Consider the following 16,724-nt stretch of genomic DNA (forward strand, 5'->3'; position numbering starts at 1 on the left):
TGGTGCAGGAGGACGGGACAGTGGTGATGGCGCATTGTACATGCATGGCAGGGTTAGGAGAGGTTTGTTCCCACGCAGCAGCACTTATGTTTACAGTTGTGGCTGCTGTTGAGAAGAGAGAAAACCAGACATGCACAGAGAAGCCATGCACATGGACACAGCCTAGCACTAAAATGGTGAAGTACGATGAGGTGTCTAACATCTTCGCCATCAAAGAACAAGTTCAAACCGAAGTCCTGTTTCAGCACATGAGACCATCTGCTGATGATTTCAAGTTATTCTGTGAACAACTCCACCAAAGTGAAGAACAAGAGACAAAGCCCAAGAAAAGTGCTATCCTGTCGGTCATCGAAGGCCATTCCCACAGATACACGCCAAAGACTGTACAACTGGATCTGCCAACACCCCTTACCAGTCTGTATCAAAGCAGCAGACTTGTACTGGATTTGCCTGCACTGCTAGAGGAGGGTGCCAAAGTCTTTGAGGAGCTGAATCTCACACCAGAACAGGTAAGAAATAGAAATGGCTTACGGTAAAATAAAAGCGTGTCACAATGCTAAATCCTAAACATCAACAAGAATAACTTCACTGCTTTCTGATAATTACAGCTCTTTTGATAGTTCAATTCTTTTTGAGTGTTTGTTAGTTGAGGAGAAGACCAGGAAACAGAGTAGGTCGAGGGTCTGGTTTGAGCAGAGCGCAGGGAGAGTTACTGCGTCATCCTTCCATGAGGCAGCCAAGACAGAGAGCTCTTCGTCTTTGATTAAAAGAGTTTGCTATCCTCGCTCCTCTCAGTTTTTCCACTGAAGCGACCAGGTATATATATATATATATACATTTAGGCAACAAGACTAAATGATACATTCTTTCCACTACTTCATCATGAATAAAGACAATAATGGAGTAACTATATATTATGAGGGTAAAACAAGATATTAACATTCTAATAACAGTATTTTAGGGACTTTTTAAAGTGATGAGTTTTTTTCCAAAATGTTCAAAATAACATGTTCTTTTCCTCAGATGGGGTTTACAAAACGAGGACACTGCCAAAAAGTCTTACCTGGTGGCTATGCAAGATCACCATGAAGACATTAATGTTGCAGCATCAGGGCTCATCCTTAACCCAGAGCTGCCATGGATTGGTGCATCCCCAGATGGTATCGTGACCTGTGCTTGCCATGAGCCTGGCATTTTAGAAATTAAGTGTCCTTTCAGAGCTAAAGACCGCAGTCTACTTGAATGCACCAAAGACTCGCGGTTCTGCCTGACTGTCCCTGAGGGAGGTGTGATGAGCCTAAAGCTGGATCACAGCTATATGTATCAAGTGCAGGCACAAATGCGTGTCGCAGAGGTAATGTTCTGTGATTTTGTTGTGTGGACACCTCAAGAACTTTTTAAACAGCGCATCATGTTTGATGGCGCATTTTTTGATGTTGCCCATTCAAAGGTGGTAAACTTCATCAGAACGGGGATACTACCAGAGTTGTTGGGTAAATGATTTACTGTGCCACGCTTCTCCCCCACTGCAACCTCTGACAAAACATCTGGGGGACATTAAGAAGCTGACAATAAATAAGCTCTTGTCAGACACTGGTCTTTTTCTTTTGTCTTCATGGTCAGGTTTTTGTGTACCCATTAACCTTACATATTCATTCACTGTAGATTGTGCAATAAATAACTGTATCTAATACTTGCAGATGCATTGTAGTATAAGTAGGAGTATTTAAAAAACCTCAAAGAACAAATACATGGATAAAGTGACGTTTATTAGTTCAAAACTGGACATTTTAATGTATTAATTGTAAAAATAATAGAGAAGATCCAACATACATAGAAAAGGGAATACACAATAAGCATTTTGTTTCATTTAGCTAACGCTTTTATCAAAAGCGACTTACAAATAGTATCTATCTATTCTGTGGGTACCACAGATGGGCAGACATTACAAAGAGCACAGCAAACTGTTACCATCTTGTCAAGGGAAGTAGGTTGTCCTTGAGTGGCTGCTTGGCAAAGAGACAGCGGGATGGTGCTCTGAAGGATGGTGTATTTGTTCCTGACCAGGCCAATGACTCTTTCCACATGGATCCTGACGGCAGCGAGTCCCCTTGTGGATTCAAGTTCCAGTGGATGCAGTTGCTGCTTGCCTTTGGTGAATGCTGGTATTTTCAATTGTGCATTATACAGTCCCACAGTGTCTTTCACATTGAAGCCTCTATCAGCAAGAACAACATCTCTTGGTGATAATTTCTCAAGATATGAGCAGTTTTCTGTAATGTACTTGTCGCTTGTGCGTCCCCCCCAGCCCTTTGACACAAAGGATGTAACACCCTGTGGTGTTATAGAAATTAGATATTTTACAGTGTTGTGGTGCTTGTAATAGAAGTATGTTTGTGCACGTGCCCTTAAATTCTTTGGCTTCTCTACAAAAATTTCAAAACAGTCAATGATGGAAGTGCAGTTGCTAAAATTATCCCTGAAACACATGGGCAGACTAACCTGAATTTGATCTTTTGAGGGCCAAAATATAAGTGGTGACAGTCTGACATACATGACATCTAAAGTATTGTTGAACATTCTGACAACACTGCTCTTAGACATATGAAAAAGATAAACAAAAAAATATAAAGGTAAGTTAAGCTATGAAAGGGAGTCAGTCTTGGACCGGCTTTCACAAACCCAGACAGGAAACCAAAAACAACCATCATTTTAGCATAGCTTGGTAGGCCTGTTAGTTCCTGTACCATCTCATCATTTCCTTTGAAGGCTTCTTCATTGAAAGACAGCGCATTAACTTTGTCCTTAAGACAATTAACCTCAGCTCTTAATCGTGCACACTCGTTTGTCAATGCCTTGACTGTAGCTTGGCAGGCTGCATTTGAGCATGGTTCCACAATACCTGAGCTAAGAATGGCTTGAGAGTAACTGTGGTCATCTTTCACACATTCTACCTGTTCAACTAAGGTGATGTCAAGCCCAGTGGCATCACTGGTGCTGGGAGGTGCCACAGTCTCATGGTCACTATCAGGAACCAAAGTCTCAGTCCGTTTCCTTTTCATCTGCTGAGTATGCTCAAATCTGCTGGTGGCATAGATGCTTCTCTGCCGCTGTCCAGCTGACGTGTGCGCAAACAGGCTGGGGATGTAGTCAGGGCTCATGGGGTTGTCATTTTTTCTTCCTAAGCAGACAGAGGCAAACATGGTAGAATATTAATGTGTGTATAGGCCTCCTAATAAGATAATGACAAGAAGTATTACGATCCTTAACTGAAGTAAAAGTAGCAATAATACATGTAATATACATACACAAGTAATTTAAGGCATGCATTCAATAATATTGAGAACGGCAATTTCTTTCTCAATGTTCTGCCAGAAATGTGTCTTTTATTCAAATTCAGTCGGTTTCAAGCGTAAAGGAACACAGAGCAAAACTAATGCAGTCCTTTCGAAACTGGGAATATTTTACTCATGCTATGTTACCATTACACTGCTAACGGTAATTATTATTCGGCAACTGAATTATCTATGTTGAAGTATTTTGAAAACGTATTTCTGACAAAAATATAACAATAAGTGAAGAGCTTACCGGAAACAAAGTGTTGACTGCACAATCTGGAGTTAGATGTCGGCTGCCAGTGGTCCCTTCTGATGGCAGCCAGCCATTTATTACGACGGTCTACGTCTTTGGGGATCGATACAAACTGTAGTCCGGGGTTCCTCTGGCGACTATTGTCACAGCCCACAGCACAACAAATCCCAGGCATATCCACAAACTTTATTATTCACGATGTGTCTTTCTCTGTTGCTTCCTCCGTGTTCTCTGTTGTTGTAATGACTTGCTGTGACCGGACACCAAAATGGCGGCGCTAGAATACAAAAAAAAAAGCGCAAAACGCGCTGGTCTGACGTCACTTCCTGTCAAGTCCTAGCCGCAGCCGCCAAAAAGGACCCAACAGTCGCCAAAAAGGACCCAACAGTCAAACATGGATGCGAAAGAGAAAACAGGTATCCGCAGGTTTGTGTGTGATCAACTGCGTGATGAGCCAGACCTCAGGTACAGTTAAACAGTTACTTTTTACTGACAATAAGTATACTGGCCTTTGTGCTTTGACTGTTTGTGTGTGTTGCTAACTTTGGTCCACATGCTGTCAACAGGAATACACACAGGGAAACACTTGTTTAAAAATGTTTTTTTTTTAAATGTTCATTAAACAAGTCAAACGAGCTTAATGTTGTGAATTCAAGACAAAAATTACGAATGCTGTAACTTTTATGCGCCAATTAATTTACCATTAAGATAACACACATGACGCATGATGTTATGGTTTTCACCCGAACACAATGCGGGAATCAGCCTACTTTGGCGTTTATAAATGTAACGCTATCAGTTGCACACCTTTTGGTTGAAAGTGGTAACTTTTAGTGAAACGAGGGATGCCATTTTTTGGAAAACAGTATATCCATTTATCCAAAATACTCTTACATACAGCAACTCACAATGGATTGCCTGCAAAAACCTGTGACTCGTTCAAAATACTCTCTAATTGTATAAATGATTGAAAGTCAATACTTACCTGAGAACCAGGCAATCATTCATCAATGCATTAATTCATCATTCGACTAGTTGTTAAATCAGTGGCTCTTTCTTTTTAAATAGTAAATTACTAAACCATTTCCTTTTTAATATTGTGTTTGGATAATGAATACAAATACAGCATATACCACATGTTATCGTCTAACATTTTGAAATGTACTTAAAACAATCTACATGAAAAACTAGTATTGATCCACTGTAGGAATACTATTAAAAGTAGTGCCAACAAAATTACATACTCCCAGTTTCTAGCACTGAATAAAGTTGTCCATGTCATTTGGTAAATTAAGGTAAGGTGCGGTATTTTGTGTATAATCTATGAGCTGAAATTGGATATCCCATACTATCCTAATAGCAGCTGTGATTTTCAGCAATCTGAATTCCCTTCTTTCCAACGTCGCTGTGTCACCTTTTAGGTTTTGCATTAAAGAGTCTCTTCTGTATTTGAAGTCTTTATCTGTGTAAAATGTAATTTAGTGTAATGTGGGTTTTGTTTATTGTCTTCAGGTATATTTCCTAGGCTCAAAAACATAACCTCATGTTAATGATGTTGCTTACTATAAATGACCTTACACATCATGAAGTAATCTTTTTATTGTTTTATTTTTCCAGCACACTAACCTTAAGAATATTGAAAAAGCGATACCTGGAACGTGTGCAATGTGACTCATTAAGTCCAGAGGTCAAACATTTCCTAAAGCAGGTGGTTGAAGAGGCACTGATAAAAATGCAGGTATATGAATTACTCTTTAGCAAAGCTTACATTTTCTGTGAACTGTAACTTTTATATTCATCATTCCAGTTTTATATTAACTGCTAGGAAAATGATGAAAACGATAGTGAGCTGGAAACCAAGAAGTCCCAAAACAAAAGGAAGAGAAAAGATGAGGTGTTGAGTGGGGGGGAAGACGAAGATGAATCCACAGCAAAAAAGCCCCGTCGTCGGTCGAGCCCATCCTCTGGTAGGTTATAAATGCTTTCTTTGTTTGACGCGTTTAGATTCTTCAAGTATTTATTAATTATAGCATGTTCTTCTGTTAATTACTGAACGGAAAATGCCCTGAACCAAAATTAACAGCTGGACTCGGGCGTCAAATAATCATTAATTTCATAAATGATTTTGTGTGAGAAGGTTTGTTGTCTGTGGTGATGTAATCAGCGGTCTTCTTTAGTCCTTGCAAAAATCCATAGATATACAGGATAAAGTAAAAGAAAGAAATGCAGAATCTCCTAATATTCCAAAAGTTGGAAACAATAATGTTTTGACATTTGAGCTTAGAAAATGTCAAACATCGATAACTTGCAACTCTTAAGAAGAATAAAAAACTGTCTTAAAACCACATTTTTTTCATGCAGCGTCAGAAAATAAAACCCTCTCTCTTTTCCTCCGTACCCAAATCTCTAAAAACGGGGCTACAACGGAGCTGATCCAGATTTGCGTCCGATATGACGTAATATCGGAAATGTAGGCTGGCTTTACACCCACGGCCCTATCAGAAACGTTGCTATCAGAAACAATGCCCGACTGTTTTGGACGTAATATGGTCGGTACATGTTTACATTAGCATCGCTAACACTCAGAGCTAACCTGTACTGCACAGAGCATGTGTGTGAAGAAGCAGGAAATAAAAAGGAACTCACCTTGTGGTATAACCGGCAAGAGAGAAAGCCTTTGAGCTCCATACTGTTTCAGAAGTAATCCTTGATAATCCATGATATGGCTTTTCATCGCCGCAGTATCTGCCGGTAGAATCTCCCGCATGAGCTCAGCCCATTTTTTTTTTAAAGCTTTATTCCCCAAATCAGCACTTTTGAAACAGGAAGTGAAATAGAGGGATATGAGGCATGGCTAGAATGGGTGATCTGTTTGGTATTTTGAGCAAAACACTTCATAGACATGTTTTTTATATATTTGTATATATCTGAGACCTATGCTATTGCCTAAAAATAGCATGATAGGTGACCTTTAATCTTGTATGTATCCAAAGTGAGTCTTGTTGTCTTTTTGTCTTGTCATTGACAGAATCAGAGGTCAAAAAGGACTGCAAAACAGGAAGTGATGACAGTGAGGAGGAAGAGAAAGTGAAATCTGAGGATGAAAAGAAAGAGGTAAAGAAATCACAGCGCACCACAAACGGGAAGAGTAAACCGCAGATAAGCAGTGAGAAATCATCTGATGAAGAAATGAATGAGTCAGAAAATAAAGGCAAAGAGAGTAGCTGTGAGGACAGTCCAAAAGAAAAGGCGATAAAGAAAACGGATGCGACAAAGAATGGAGAGTCGGGAAGCAGCGATGCAAGCAAAGGAAAGAAAACACCTCAGAGTGATGAGGAGGATGAACCTGACACGGAGAGGGAGTCAGAAAAAAGTGAACAAATGAAAGACAAAGACCCCTCAGATGACAGTGAAAAAGGTGACTATGCAAAATGTATACTTGCATGTCCTATACAGACATTTTATTTGATTTCTGACTGACAATATAACCTTTTGTTGGGTTATGCAGAAGAAAAAGTCTTGGTGGAAAAGAAAAACAACGACTCAGACTCTGATGCATCGTCACTCACCTCTTTGGACGAGGAACAGAATAATGGAAAAGAAAATACACCAGCTGATAAAAAGAAGAAAGCCACGAAAAAAGTGGAGAAAAAAGAGAAGAGCGCCAGCGGTCCAAAGGTAAGCCCATGAGAGAAATCAATCAATATCGGAGGAATCAATCTTTATAGAGTTAATTAAGTCTCTCTGTCAGGCAGCATACGTTTTTTAATGCAGCAACATATTACATTGGTCAAATCCAATGTATAATGTACATAGTATTTTAACATGGAAGTTAGTCAAAATACAAAGGATCCATTGGGGGTCAGTAACAGCTTGTTAACTGTATTGGGGCATCCCTCCTTTGATTAAAAAATGATATTTTGAAAACAGATCACCAGATCATAGGTGTATGTTTGATAATTGTGAGGTTATTGCAATGTTGTATCTTCTACTCCCAACCTGTGTGTCCTCTGATTTATCATTCAGGGGAACGATGCATCCGTTGTGAGGCTCAAGCGATACATTACTCTGTGTGGCGTGAAGCTGAATTACAAGAAGGTGCTCGAGGACTGTCACTCGGTCCGCTCCCAGGTGGCTGTCCTGAAGAAGCAGCTGGAAGATCTTGGTGTTGATGGTCAGTGAGAGTACATTCACTTATTTGTTTTTCACACTTGCCCGTTATCAGGCATCTTGTCATCTTGTTTATCCGAGCATTAAAGAGCTCTTTTTAGGCCCTTTTTGGGCCCTTTTTGGGTTCACCCTCTCCTGAAGTGTGTTTTTATATAGGTTGTTGTGCATGTAAATGGTCTGCAAAGGCTTGAATCCCTCCAGAGGGAGTTTTCTGTCCAACACACCTTCCATAACATTGTGAAACCATGTAACACTCGCGCTCATATTGACAAACGCGCACAACACATTGTATGTGATAGGCTAACACATTTTCACTTTATTTGTAAAGGACACCATTTGATTAACTTAGGGCAACAGGGATTTAAGTGATAACTTGCTTCTTCGCTTTTTTTTCGAGCAGGTCAGCCATCTATTAAGAAATGCAGAAAAATCAAAATGAAAAGAGAGGAAACTCAGGAACAAGCTGATCTCGATGTCAGCAACATCATTGCCACAGAAGGTAACTTTATTCTTAGTTCTGACGCCCATTACTAGATTTGGTTTATGACCTGGTTGGATCAACAATTGCACAGTGCATGTATAAGAATGATCTATCGTGTTTGCTCATCATGTTATTGCACTTATTGCAAAATATAAAACCATTGATTCAATAGACCTTCTAATGTGGATACTTATCAGGTCGACCTAAGCGCAGAGGAACCTCTGCATGGAAGGAACGGCAGGACTTTCCGTCCTCCACATATCTGCGCACTGTGAACACCGGCTCTGATAGTGATGAAGAAAACAAACCAAACAGAGGGCGAAAGACGTAATATCGGAAATGTAGGCTGGCTTTACACCCACGGCCCTATCAGAAACGTTGCTATCAGAAACAATGCCCGACTGTTTTGGACGTAATATGGTCGGTGCATGTTTACATTAGCATCGCTAACACTCAGAGCTAACCTGTACTGCACAGAGCATGTGTGTGAAGAAGCAGGAAATAAAAAGGAACTCACCTTGTGGTATAACCGGCAAGAGAGAAAGCCTTTGAGCTCCATACTGTTTCAGCAATAATCCTTGATAATCCATGATATGGCGTTTCATCACGGCAGTATTTAGTTTAGACAGTAGCTGCCGGGTCCCGCATGAGCTCAGCCCTTTTTTTTTAATCAATTTTTTTTTTAAAGCTTTATACCCCAAATCAGCACTTTTGAAATAGAGGGATATGAGGCATGGCTAGAATGGGTGATCTGTTTGGTATTTTGAGCAAAACACTTCATAGACATGTTTTTTATATATTTGTATATATCTGAGACCTATGCTATTGCCTAAAAATAGCATGATAGGTGACCTTTAATCTTGTATGTATCCAAAGTGAGTCTTGTTGTCTTTTTGTCTTGTCATTGACAGAATCAGAGGTCAAAAAGGACTGCAAAACAGGAAGTGATGACAGTGAGGAGGAAGAGAAAGTGAAATCTGAGGATGAAAAGAAAGAGGTAAAGAAATCACAGCGCACCACAAACGAGAAGAGTAAACCGCAGATAAGCAGTGAGAAATCATCTGATGAAGAAATGAATGAGTCAGAAAATAAAGGCAAAGAGAGTAGCTGTGAGGACAGTCCACAAGAAAAGGCGATAAAGAAAACGGATGCGACAAAGAATGGAGAGTCGGGAAGCAGCGATGCAAGCAAAGGAAAGAAAACACCTCAGAGTGATGAGGAGGATGAACCTGACACGGAGAGCGAGTCAGAAAAAAGTGAACAAATGAAAGACAAAGACCCCTCAGATGACAGTGAAAAAGGTGACTATGCAAAAGGTATACTTGCATGTCCTATACACACTTTTTATTTGATTTCTGACTGACAATATAACCTTTTGTTGGGTTATGCAGAAGAAAAAGTCTTGGTGGAAAAGAAAAACAACGACTCAGACTCTGATGCATCGTCACTCACCTCTTTGGACGAGGAACAGAATAATGGAAAAGAAAATACACCAGCTGATAAAAAGAAGAAAGCCACAAAAAAAGTGGAGAAAAAAGAGAAGAGCGCCAGCGGCCCAAAGGTAAGCCCATGAGAGAAATCAATCAATATCGGAGGAATCAATCTTTATAGAGTTAATTAAGTCTCTCTGTCAGGCAGCATACGTTTTTTAATGCAGCAACATATTACATTGGTCAAATCCAATGTATAATGTACATAGTATTTTAACATGGAAGTTAGTCAAAATACAAAGGATCCATTAGGGGTCAGTAACAGCTTGTTAACTGTATTGGGGCATCCCTCCTTTGATACAAAAAAAACGATGATATTTTGAAAACAGATCACCAAATCATAGGTGTATGTTTGATAATTGTGAGGTTATTGCAATGTTGTATCTTCTACTCCCAACCTGTGTGTCCTCTGATTTATCATTCAGGGGAACGATTTATCCGTTGTGAGGCTCAAGCGCTACATTACTCTCTGTGGCGTGAGGCTGAATTACAAGAAGTTGCTCAAGGACTGTCACTCGGTCCGCTCCCAGGTGGCTGTCCTGAAGAAGCAGCTGGAAGATCTTGGTGTTGATCGTCAGTGAGAGTACATTCACTTATTTGTTTTTCACATTTGCCCGTTATCAGGCATCTTGTCATCTTGTTTATCCGAGCATTAAAGAGCTCTTTTTAGGCCCTTTTTGGGCCCTTTTTGGGTTCACCCTCTCCTGAAGTGTGTTTTTATATAGGTTGTTGTGCATGTAAATGGTCTGCAAAGGCTTGAATCCCTCCAGAGGGAGTTTTCTGTCCAACACACCTTCCATAACATTGTGAAACCATGTAACACTCGCGCTCATATTGACAAACGCGCACAACACATTGTATGTGATAGGCTAACACATTTTCACTTTCTTTGTAAAGGACACAATTTGATTAACTTAGGGCAACATGGATTTAAGTGATAACTTGCTTCTTCGCTTTTTTTTCGAGCAGGTCAGCCATCTATTAAGAAATGCAGAAAAATCAAAATGAAAAGAGAGGACATTCAGGAACTAGCTGATCTCGATGTCAGCAACATCATTGCCACAGAAGGTAACTTTATTCTTAGTTCTGACGCCCATTACTAGATTTGGTTTATGACCTGGTTGGATCAACAATTGCACAGTGCATGTATAAGAATGATCTATCGTGTTTGCTCATCATGTTATTGCACTTATTGCAAAATATAAAACCATTGATTCAATAGACCTTCTAATGTGGATACTTATCAGGTCGACCTAAGCGCAGAGGAACCTCTGCATGGAAGGAACGGCAGGACTTTCCGTCCTCCACATATCTGCGCACTGTGAACACCGGCTCTGATAGTGATGAAGAAAACAAACCAAACAGAGGGCGAAAGAGAGCTACAGACTGGGCCAACCTGCAGGGGATCATCAGTGACGATGCAGACAGCAACTGACTGGGACACCAGTGTTCTTAGATATGGATATTTATCTTTCGTTATGTTTTTTGTAAAAGTTGGCTTTACGTATGTTTTTGATACTATTACAAATGTATTTCTGAAACCTTTTGCAAAAAGATAGATTGTTCAAATTAACACATGATGTTGCATGTCTTGTTATACCATTTGAAATGTAATTCTATGCTATATTTCTAATAAAGTTGTTGTGCTTTGATCAAATAATTATTTAATTTAAACCAGAGCTTTAAACTATATGGGTTCCTGATTTCTATTGCTTATTCTAAAATAATAAAAAAGTAATCAATAATGCAAAAAAGGACAGGAAATGTATTAATTCAGTTAACAATACACTAATATGGAAACAAGTAACAGGTAACAGCAGTAATAGCATGTATCCGGACATATTTCCGGAACTAACGTAAGTAAGCTCTTGGATATTCGGAATGTTTTGCAGACGGACCGGTCCCACAGGGTAACGTGTCCGCTCAAGCTCCTGCAGGTCAATGAGATATTTCTTGTTAATAATTATTGTACCATCCAAGTAATTGCCTTTTGTGTGTGTGTACGGCAGTATTATGTTGTGTTTTTGCTTATTAATAAGTCGGGACGTATTTTCAGTGAGACAACGCATGATAAAACACAATAACTGCATGCATGTGACCCTCAACCCCTCTGTCAAGTATCAGTACTGTACATAATAAAATAAACGAACATTACATTTATTGTAACTATCGATATGGCTTTAACATAAATGGTGTGGGATATAATAATTGTTTTTTAAATCATGAATGAGTTTATCTATTACAGATTTAAGTTAATACGGGGCAATATGTTTTTAAAGACATAAAGTTGCACGATATATCTTCAATTTAGCCTCGTATCGTTTGCTACTTCATTTTTTATGGTTGCCCCAACTAATTCATTTTGATTTGCAAACTGACATTCAAGGGGTGTTTAAAAAAACTGGGTGTAAAAGGATAACTAAGTTGTAAACATCAGGTAGAACAATATATTGAAGCCACATTTAACTAGGATTCTAGGAAGATATGTGACCTTTCAATATTATCTGCAATCCCTTAGCCAAGCCTGTAAATGGGTGTATAAACTGTGTGCATATGGAAAATGTAAATACAGTGGGATGTGTGTTTTGCTTTAATCTTTTCTTATCAAGCTAATTCTACTCTTATACATTTAAGAGGTAAACATTGCATTGTCTTTTTTACTCCACTATATATCTGACAGCTGTGTGATTAGTTAACTTAACAAATAAAGATTTGGAAGTTGGAGAAATGTATTTATATTTTTTAAACCAAATTGTTAAGGTTTCACTTTAAACTCTGAAAACACCTGTTTTCACTGTGTTTTGACAAACCAATCAATTCATTAATGTATAGAGAAAATAATCAACAGATAACTTTAAAAACATGAGCTCCACCTCAACCAACTAAAACAGTAATCTTAACTTCATGCATGGCTAATAATAATGTAATGATATATTATACAATAGTATAACACTCACGAAAGACGTTTTCTTTCCAGTGAATACTTTGACTTTCAAAACCGTTGCTACATTTTCCAGATTATAATTATTCTTTAACTCTGTGATAAAGGTACTCTAACGTTAGATCTAAATACTTCCTCCACCGCAAATCATAGATATTTCAAAACCTCCAGACGCTCTGACACAGGATATATTATTTCATCCAATACAAATAAAACATGTTTTAATACCTTTCCAGGGAGTTTAAGGAAATTCAAATAACATAGACCCAATATTACACATTCCACGCAGGAATGGATGACGATGCGCCAGATGAAGCCTTTAAGGAGCTGCACACGGGGGACATTGGAGGATGGGGTGTTGCTCAGATAGCTGCTGGCACCGGGCTCGCTGTGTATGTGATATGGACCGGATTCGTACAGCCAGGCTTCAGGAAAGTCCCCTTGAGGCTACAGGTATGATATACATCTTAAATAAAGGTCCCCTATTATAATGTTTTTCATCAACATATTATAGATCTCAGATATATACAAAACATGTCTCTGAAGTGTTTGGCTCGAAATACCAAACAGATCATTGTAGCATCCCATAATCCCCTCTGTTTCAGCCCTGTTTCAAAAGTGCTGATTCTCTGTCTGTTACTTTAGATGAAAATAAGGAGCCACTCCCCACGCCCCTCTGAGAGATATTTGGTTAAAAAGAACACAATGGTGCTCTAGGAGGAGATTCGGGTGATAAGGTGGGGGGTGTTACCTTGGTTGGTGATTGGCTAATGGTTACACAAGCCAAAAAAAAATTATGACATCATAAAGTGGCCAAAATCTGATCAGCTCATTTTCAGACAGGTTTTTATATAAATGGATCAGGATAAAAAGTGAGCGAATATTTTTTCCTGAAACTTTCAGAATATCTTTACACAGAGGGGATACATGTTTATTAGGGTGGTCCTTAGTGCCATGTACATTTTCAAATTCATTTATTTTAAGCTCCAACCACCGGAATTCGTTATGATAGTCAAGAAAACTCTCCTGGTGAATTTTATTCAAATTCCAACAACATTTACCCCTCCCTCATAAACCTTGAAGTTTAGCCTCACGTAGGGTGGTCCTTAAAATTGAACGTTTTCTTGACTAACGGAATTCATTCTGGGGGTTGGAGCTTAGACTTTCCGACTTTCAATTTTAAGGACCTACCTAATGTTTATGTATAAAAGACATGAAAAAGTGGATTTTGCATAATAGGTGACCTTTAAAAAAAAACGTTTTTCTTAATCAGAAGTTCTTTATTATGTTTTCCAGGTCCCGTACATTCCTGCCAGCAGAGTTCAAGTGGATCATGTAATGAACTTGCTGAGAGGCCGAAAGGGAGGGCTTGTGGATCTGGGGTCAGGTGATGGCCGCATTGTGAGTATAAGCAGGATGTTTCGGCTACTTTTTCTTTCACTGCAATGGGTATTGATTGTGTTATTTTTTCTCTCTTTAGGTCTTGGAAGCTCATCAGCAAGGTTTCACTCCCGCTGTTGGTTATGAGCTCAATCCCTGGCTACTCCGCTTGGCCCGCTTCAAAGCTTGGAGAGCAGGCCATCATGAAAAAGTTTCATACAGACGGGAAGATCTCTGGAAGGTATGACATTTATAATCTGTATTATGGCACTTTCCTGTTACCAAGTTAAATTGGCCACCATTAATTGACAACATTTCAATATTTTATTTTGTCTTGCAGCAATGTGTGTTTTTGCAACAACATTATAGTGTAAATGCAAATGTCCACACTCCTAGAAAAAAAAAGATAGCAAAAAAATGTTGTATCTCTTCACAGGTCGACTTGACAGAATGCAAAAATATCACAGTGTTCTTGGCTCCTAGCGTGGTGAGTAGTATAATGTACAAATGCCTCTAAACTGTAAAATACCATCTCAATCTGTCAGCACAGGCTTTAGGTGTGGTTGTATTCATAACAAATGTATTATCATTGGGTCAGTTTCAGTAAATGTCTGTTAAAGTTTTTCTATTGTGTGTTATTGTTTGTTCCTAGCTTTCATTATTGCAGAAGAAGTTGGAGGCTGAGCTTCCTGAGGATGCCTTAGTGATAGCTGGTCGTTTTCCCTTCCCTGACTGGACACCGTACAGGGTTGAGGGTGAGGGTGTGCACAGAGCCTGGGCATACAACATGCAAGCACAAAGACAGAACTCCTTAAAGAAAAATGACAGCCACGAAAAGCAACCTCAACAATGAACTCACCAAGGACTAAGGCTCCACTCTAATGGTTGTCCCTACTCTTTTGGACTCCAGAATGGGAACATTAATTTATACTGTATATCATTGAGTTACAGCTTATTAAAATACCATCCATGGAATATTGTGTTCATTAACTTGACTGTCTGAATGCTTTTTGACTACATCTTAAACCAGATTTTTCAGACAAACTGGGACTGAAATTTAAAATTGAATGTGCTCTCTTCTACAGTCTGGGTCGGGGGATTCTTTCTTTTGGCAAGGTGTGTGTTAACATTGAAGGAAAACAACACCTTTGCCACAAGAACACTGTAGAATTGTTGTAATTACTACCTAAATGTTGTAATGTCTGCTTTGTTCATTATGACAGATACCCCGGTTATCTAGGCTCTTTCTTTTGTATACCCCATTTATCTAGGCCCTTTTTGTTTTGTTTTATGTATACATGTCACACTGTAGGACTGCGGGAAACGATATTTCGATATTTCTGGATGTATAACACATGTAGAATTTTTGACAATAAATCTGACTTTGACTTTGACTTGACTTTGAAATAAAGATGTCTTTAATTATTTAGACAATTTCAGAGACAATTTTGGATTCCATTGTGCAGCTATATTTCTACAGGTAGGATGAACACTAAAGGTACATTATTTGTGGGTGATGGTCAGACACATAGTGATGTGGAAATGTCTGTTGGAAAGTGTGGAATGTGGTTTTTCCGGCTCTGGCCAAAAACAAACCCTTGTGTAAGTGCATGAAGTTTGTTTTTTTGCTGTTGCTATTTCTTTTAAATGTTATAGTGTTTTACCTTGTGTTAGTTCTGCTATAAAAGCAATTTCTCTTAAAACCTATGTATGGAATAAAAATTGACCTTTCTTATGCACCATGCTGGACATTAATCACCCAATTTTAGGTAATGTTTGTGGAGCTTTTAGGTGAAATCCCAATGTGGCTGACACTAAATGTTGGTTTACAGTGGCAAAAACATGTAATTGTTGTAAAAATACAAATATATTTTCCATAATAAATCACTCAATTTAAATGTTGTGAATCACGATCAAGTTTTTTCAAGACTCATCCAACAGCATTAAACAGGATCTGATATGGTACATTAATATGGTTTATTTGTGTGGTATGTGGGAAAAGGCTCAGTGTACACTTTAGCAGATTGTGCAATGTTGTGCAATGCTGTCCTGCATTAGTAAATCAGTTTTGAGGGAGAACACATTTCCATGCTGTCTCCAGCAGAGGGACAATGCTATATGAGGCTTTTTAATATTCCTTTAGTCCTTTGAATATATAATAAATAAATGATTAATTTAGCAGATTTAAAAAAAAAAAAAATGTCAACCTTTATAAGTGTTTGTGCTCACGGATACATTACACTCTTTTGTCTTTAGTAAACACTTTAAACTTTGTCTTAAGTATTTGCAGTGGTGGAAAGTAACTAAGTACATTTACTCAAGTACCGTAAGTACAATTGTATGGTACTTTACTTAGGTATTTAAATGTTCTTGCTACTTTGCACTTCTACCCCACTACAATTCAGAGGTAAATCGTGTACTTTTACTCCACTACATTTATTTTGTACCTTTGGAACAATGATGTGAAAACTTTAAAAAATGATTTTAGTTAGACTTAGAATCAATATATAAAAGGGGAAAGTATTAAGTTAGCAGATTGTCTTTCTCTTCGAGAAAAAATGCCTCTTACTCTATAAATGTATGTGCTCGCGTATACAAATACACCATTTGTTTCTTTAGTGAAACTCTTTAAACGTTGTCTTTAGTATTTGTCAAAGTGTTTATAAAGGAG

At 38.6% G+C, this 16,724-nt stretch overlaps 2 protein-coding genes and 1 long non-coding RNA gene across 5 annotated transcripts; 2 read left to right on the forward strand and 1 right to left on the reverse strand.

The window, feature by feature from the left end:
* Positions 1-1,752: 1,752 nt before the first annotated feature.
* On the reverse strand, positions 1,753-3,854 carry LOC117492658. The gene is made up of 2 exons (XR_004556879.1): positions 3,589-3,854; positions 1,753-3,181 (listed from the first exon to the last, which is right to left on the reverse strand). It is a non-coding gene; the product is annotated as an uncharacterized LOC117492658 (long non-coding RNA).
* Positions 3,855-3,926: 72 nt separating this feature from the next.
* Positions 3,927-11,893, forward strand: hirip3 (HIRA interacting protein 3). 3 transcript variants are annotated; one of them, XM_034143043.1, is made up of 12 exons: positions 3,927-4,056; positions 5,209-5,329; positions 5,417-5,558; positions 6,620-7,009; positions 7,100-7,269; positions 7,618-7,765; positions 8,162-8,260; positions 9,154-9,543; positions 9,634-9,803; positions 10,158-10,305; positions 10,702-10,800; positions 10,980-11,893. In XM_034143043.1, exons 1-12 carry the CDS (start codon positions 3,986-3,988, stop codon positions 11,165-11,167), a joined length of 2,136 nt encoding a protein of 711 aa, XP_033998934.1. In that variant the 5' UTR covers positions 3,927-3,985; the 3' UTR covers positions 11,168-11,893. The 3 variants fall into 3 exon arrangements, with proteins under 3 accessions (XP_033998934.1, XP_033998936.1, XP_033998935.1); XM_034143045.1 differs by lacking the exon at positions 6,620-7,009; XM_034143044.1 differs by lacking the exon at positions 10,980-11,893 and having other exon boundaries at positions 10,158-10,315.
* Positions 11,619-15,951, forward strand: antkmt (adenine nucleotide translocase lysine methyltransferase). Its single transcript, XM_034143047.1, has 6 exons — positions 11,619-11,669; positions 12,963-13,126; positions 13,970-14,074; positions 14,154-14,294; positions 14,490-14,540; positions 14,706-15,951. The coding sequence occupies exons 2-6, from the start codon at positions 12,965-12,967 to the stop codon at positions 14,904-14,906; spliced, it is 660 nt and encodes a 219-aa protein (XP_033998938.1). The 5' UTR covers positions 11,619-11,669; positions 12,963-12,964; the 3' UTR covers positions 14,907-15,951.
* Positions 15,952-16,724: the final 773 nt, after the last annotated feature.

This window comes from Trematomus bernacchii, unplaced genomic scaffold, assembly GCF_902827165.1.
Source record: "Trematomus bernacchii unplaced genomic scaffold, fTreBer1.1, whole genome shotgun sequence".
Classification (NCBI taxonomy): Eukaryota; Metazoa; Chordata; class Actinopteri; order Perciformes; family Nototheniidae; genus Trematomus; species Trematomus bernacchii.

Excerpts from the sequence above, each read along its gene's own strand:
- hirip3 (XM_034143043.1), top strand. The coding sequence starts at position 3,986 with ATGGATGCGAAAGAGAAAACAGGTATCCGCAGGTTTGTGTGTGATCAA. Across the intron at positions 7,270-7,617 it reads AGAGCGCCAGCGGTCCAAAG|GGGAACGATGCATCCGTTGT; the intron begins GTAAGCCCATGA and ends TTTATCATTCAG. Across the intron at positions 7,766-8,161 it reads GGAAGATCTTGGTGTTGATG|GTCAGCCATCTATTAAGAAA; the intron begins GTCAGTGAGAGT and ends TTTTTCGAGCAG.
- antkmt (XM_034143047.1), top strand. The coding sequence starts at position 12,965 with ATGGATGACGATGCGCCAGATGAAGCCTTTAAGGAGCTGCACACGGGG. Across the intron at positions 13,127-13,969 it reads AAGTCCCCTTGAGGCTACAG|GTCCCGTACATTCCTGCCAG; the intron begins GTATGATATACA and ends TATGTTTTCCAG. Across the intron at positions 14,075-14,153 it reads GGTCAGGTGATGGCCGCATT|GTCTTGGAAGCTCATCAGCA; the intron begins GTGAGTATAAGC and ends TTCTCTCTTTAG.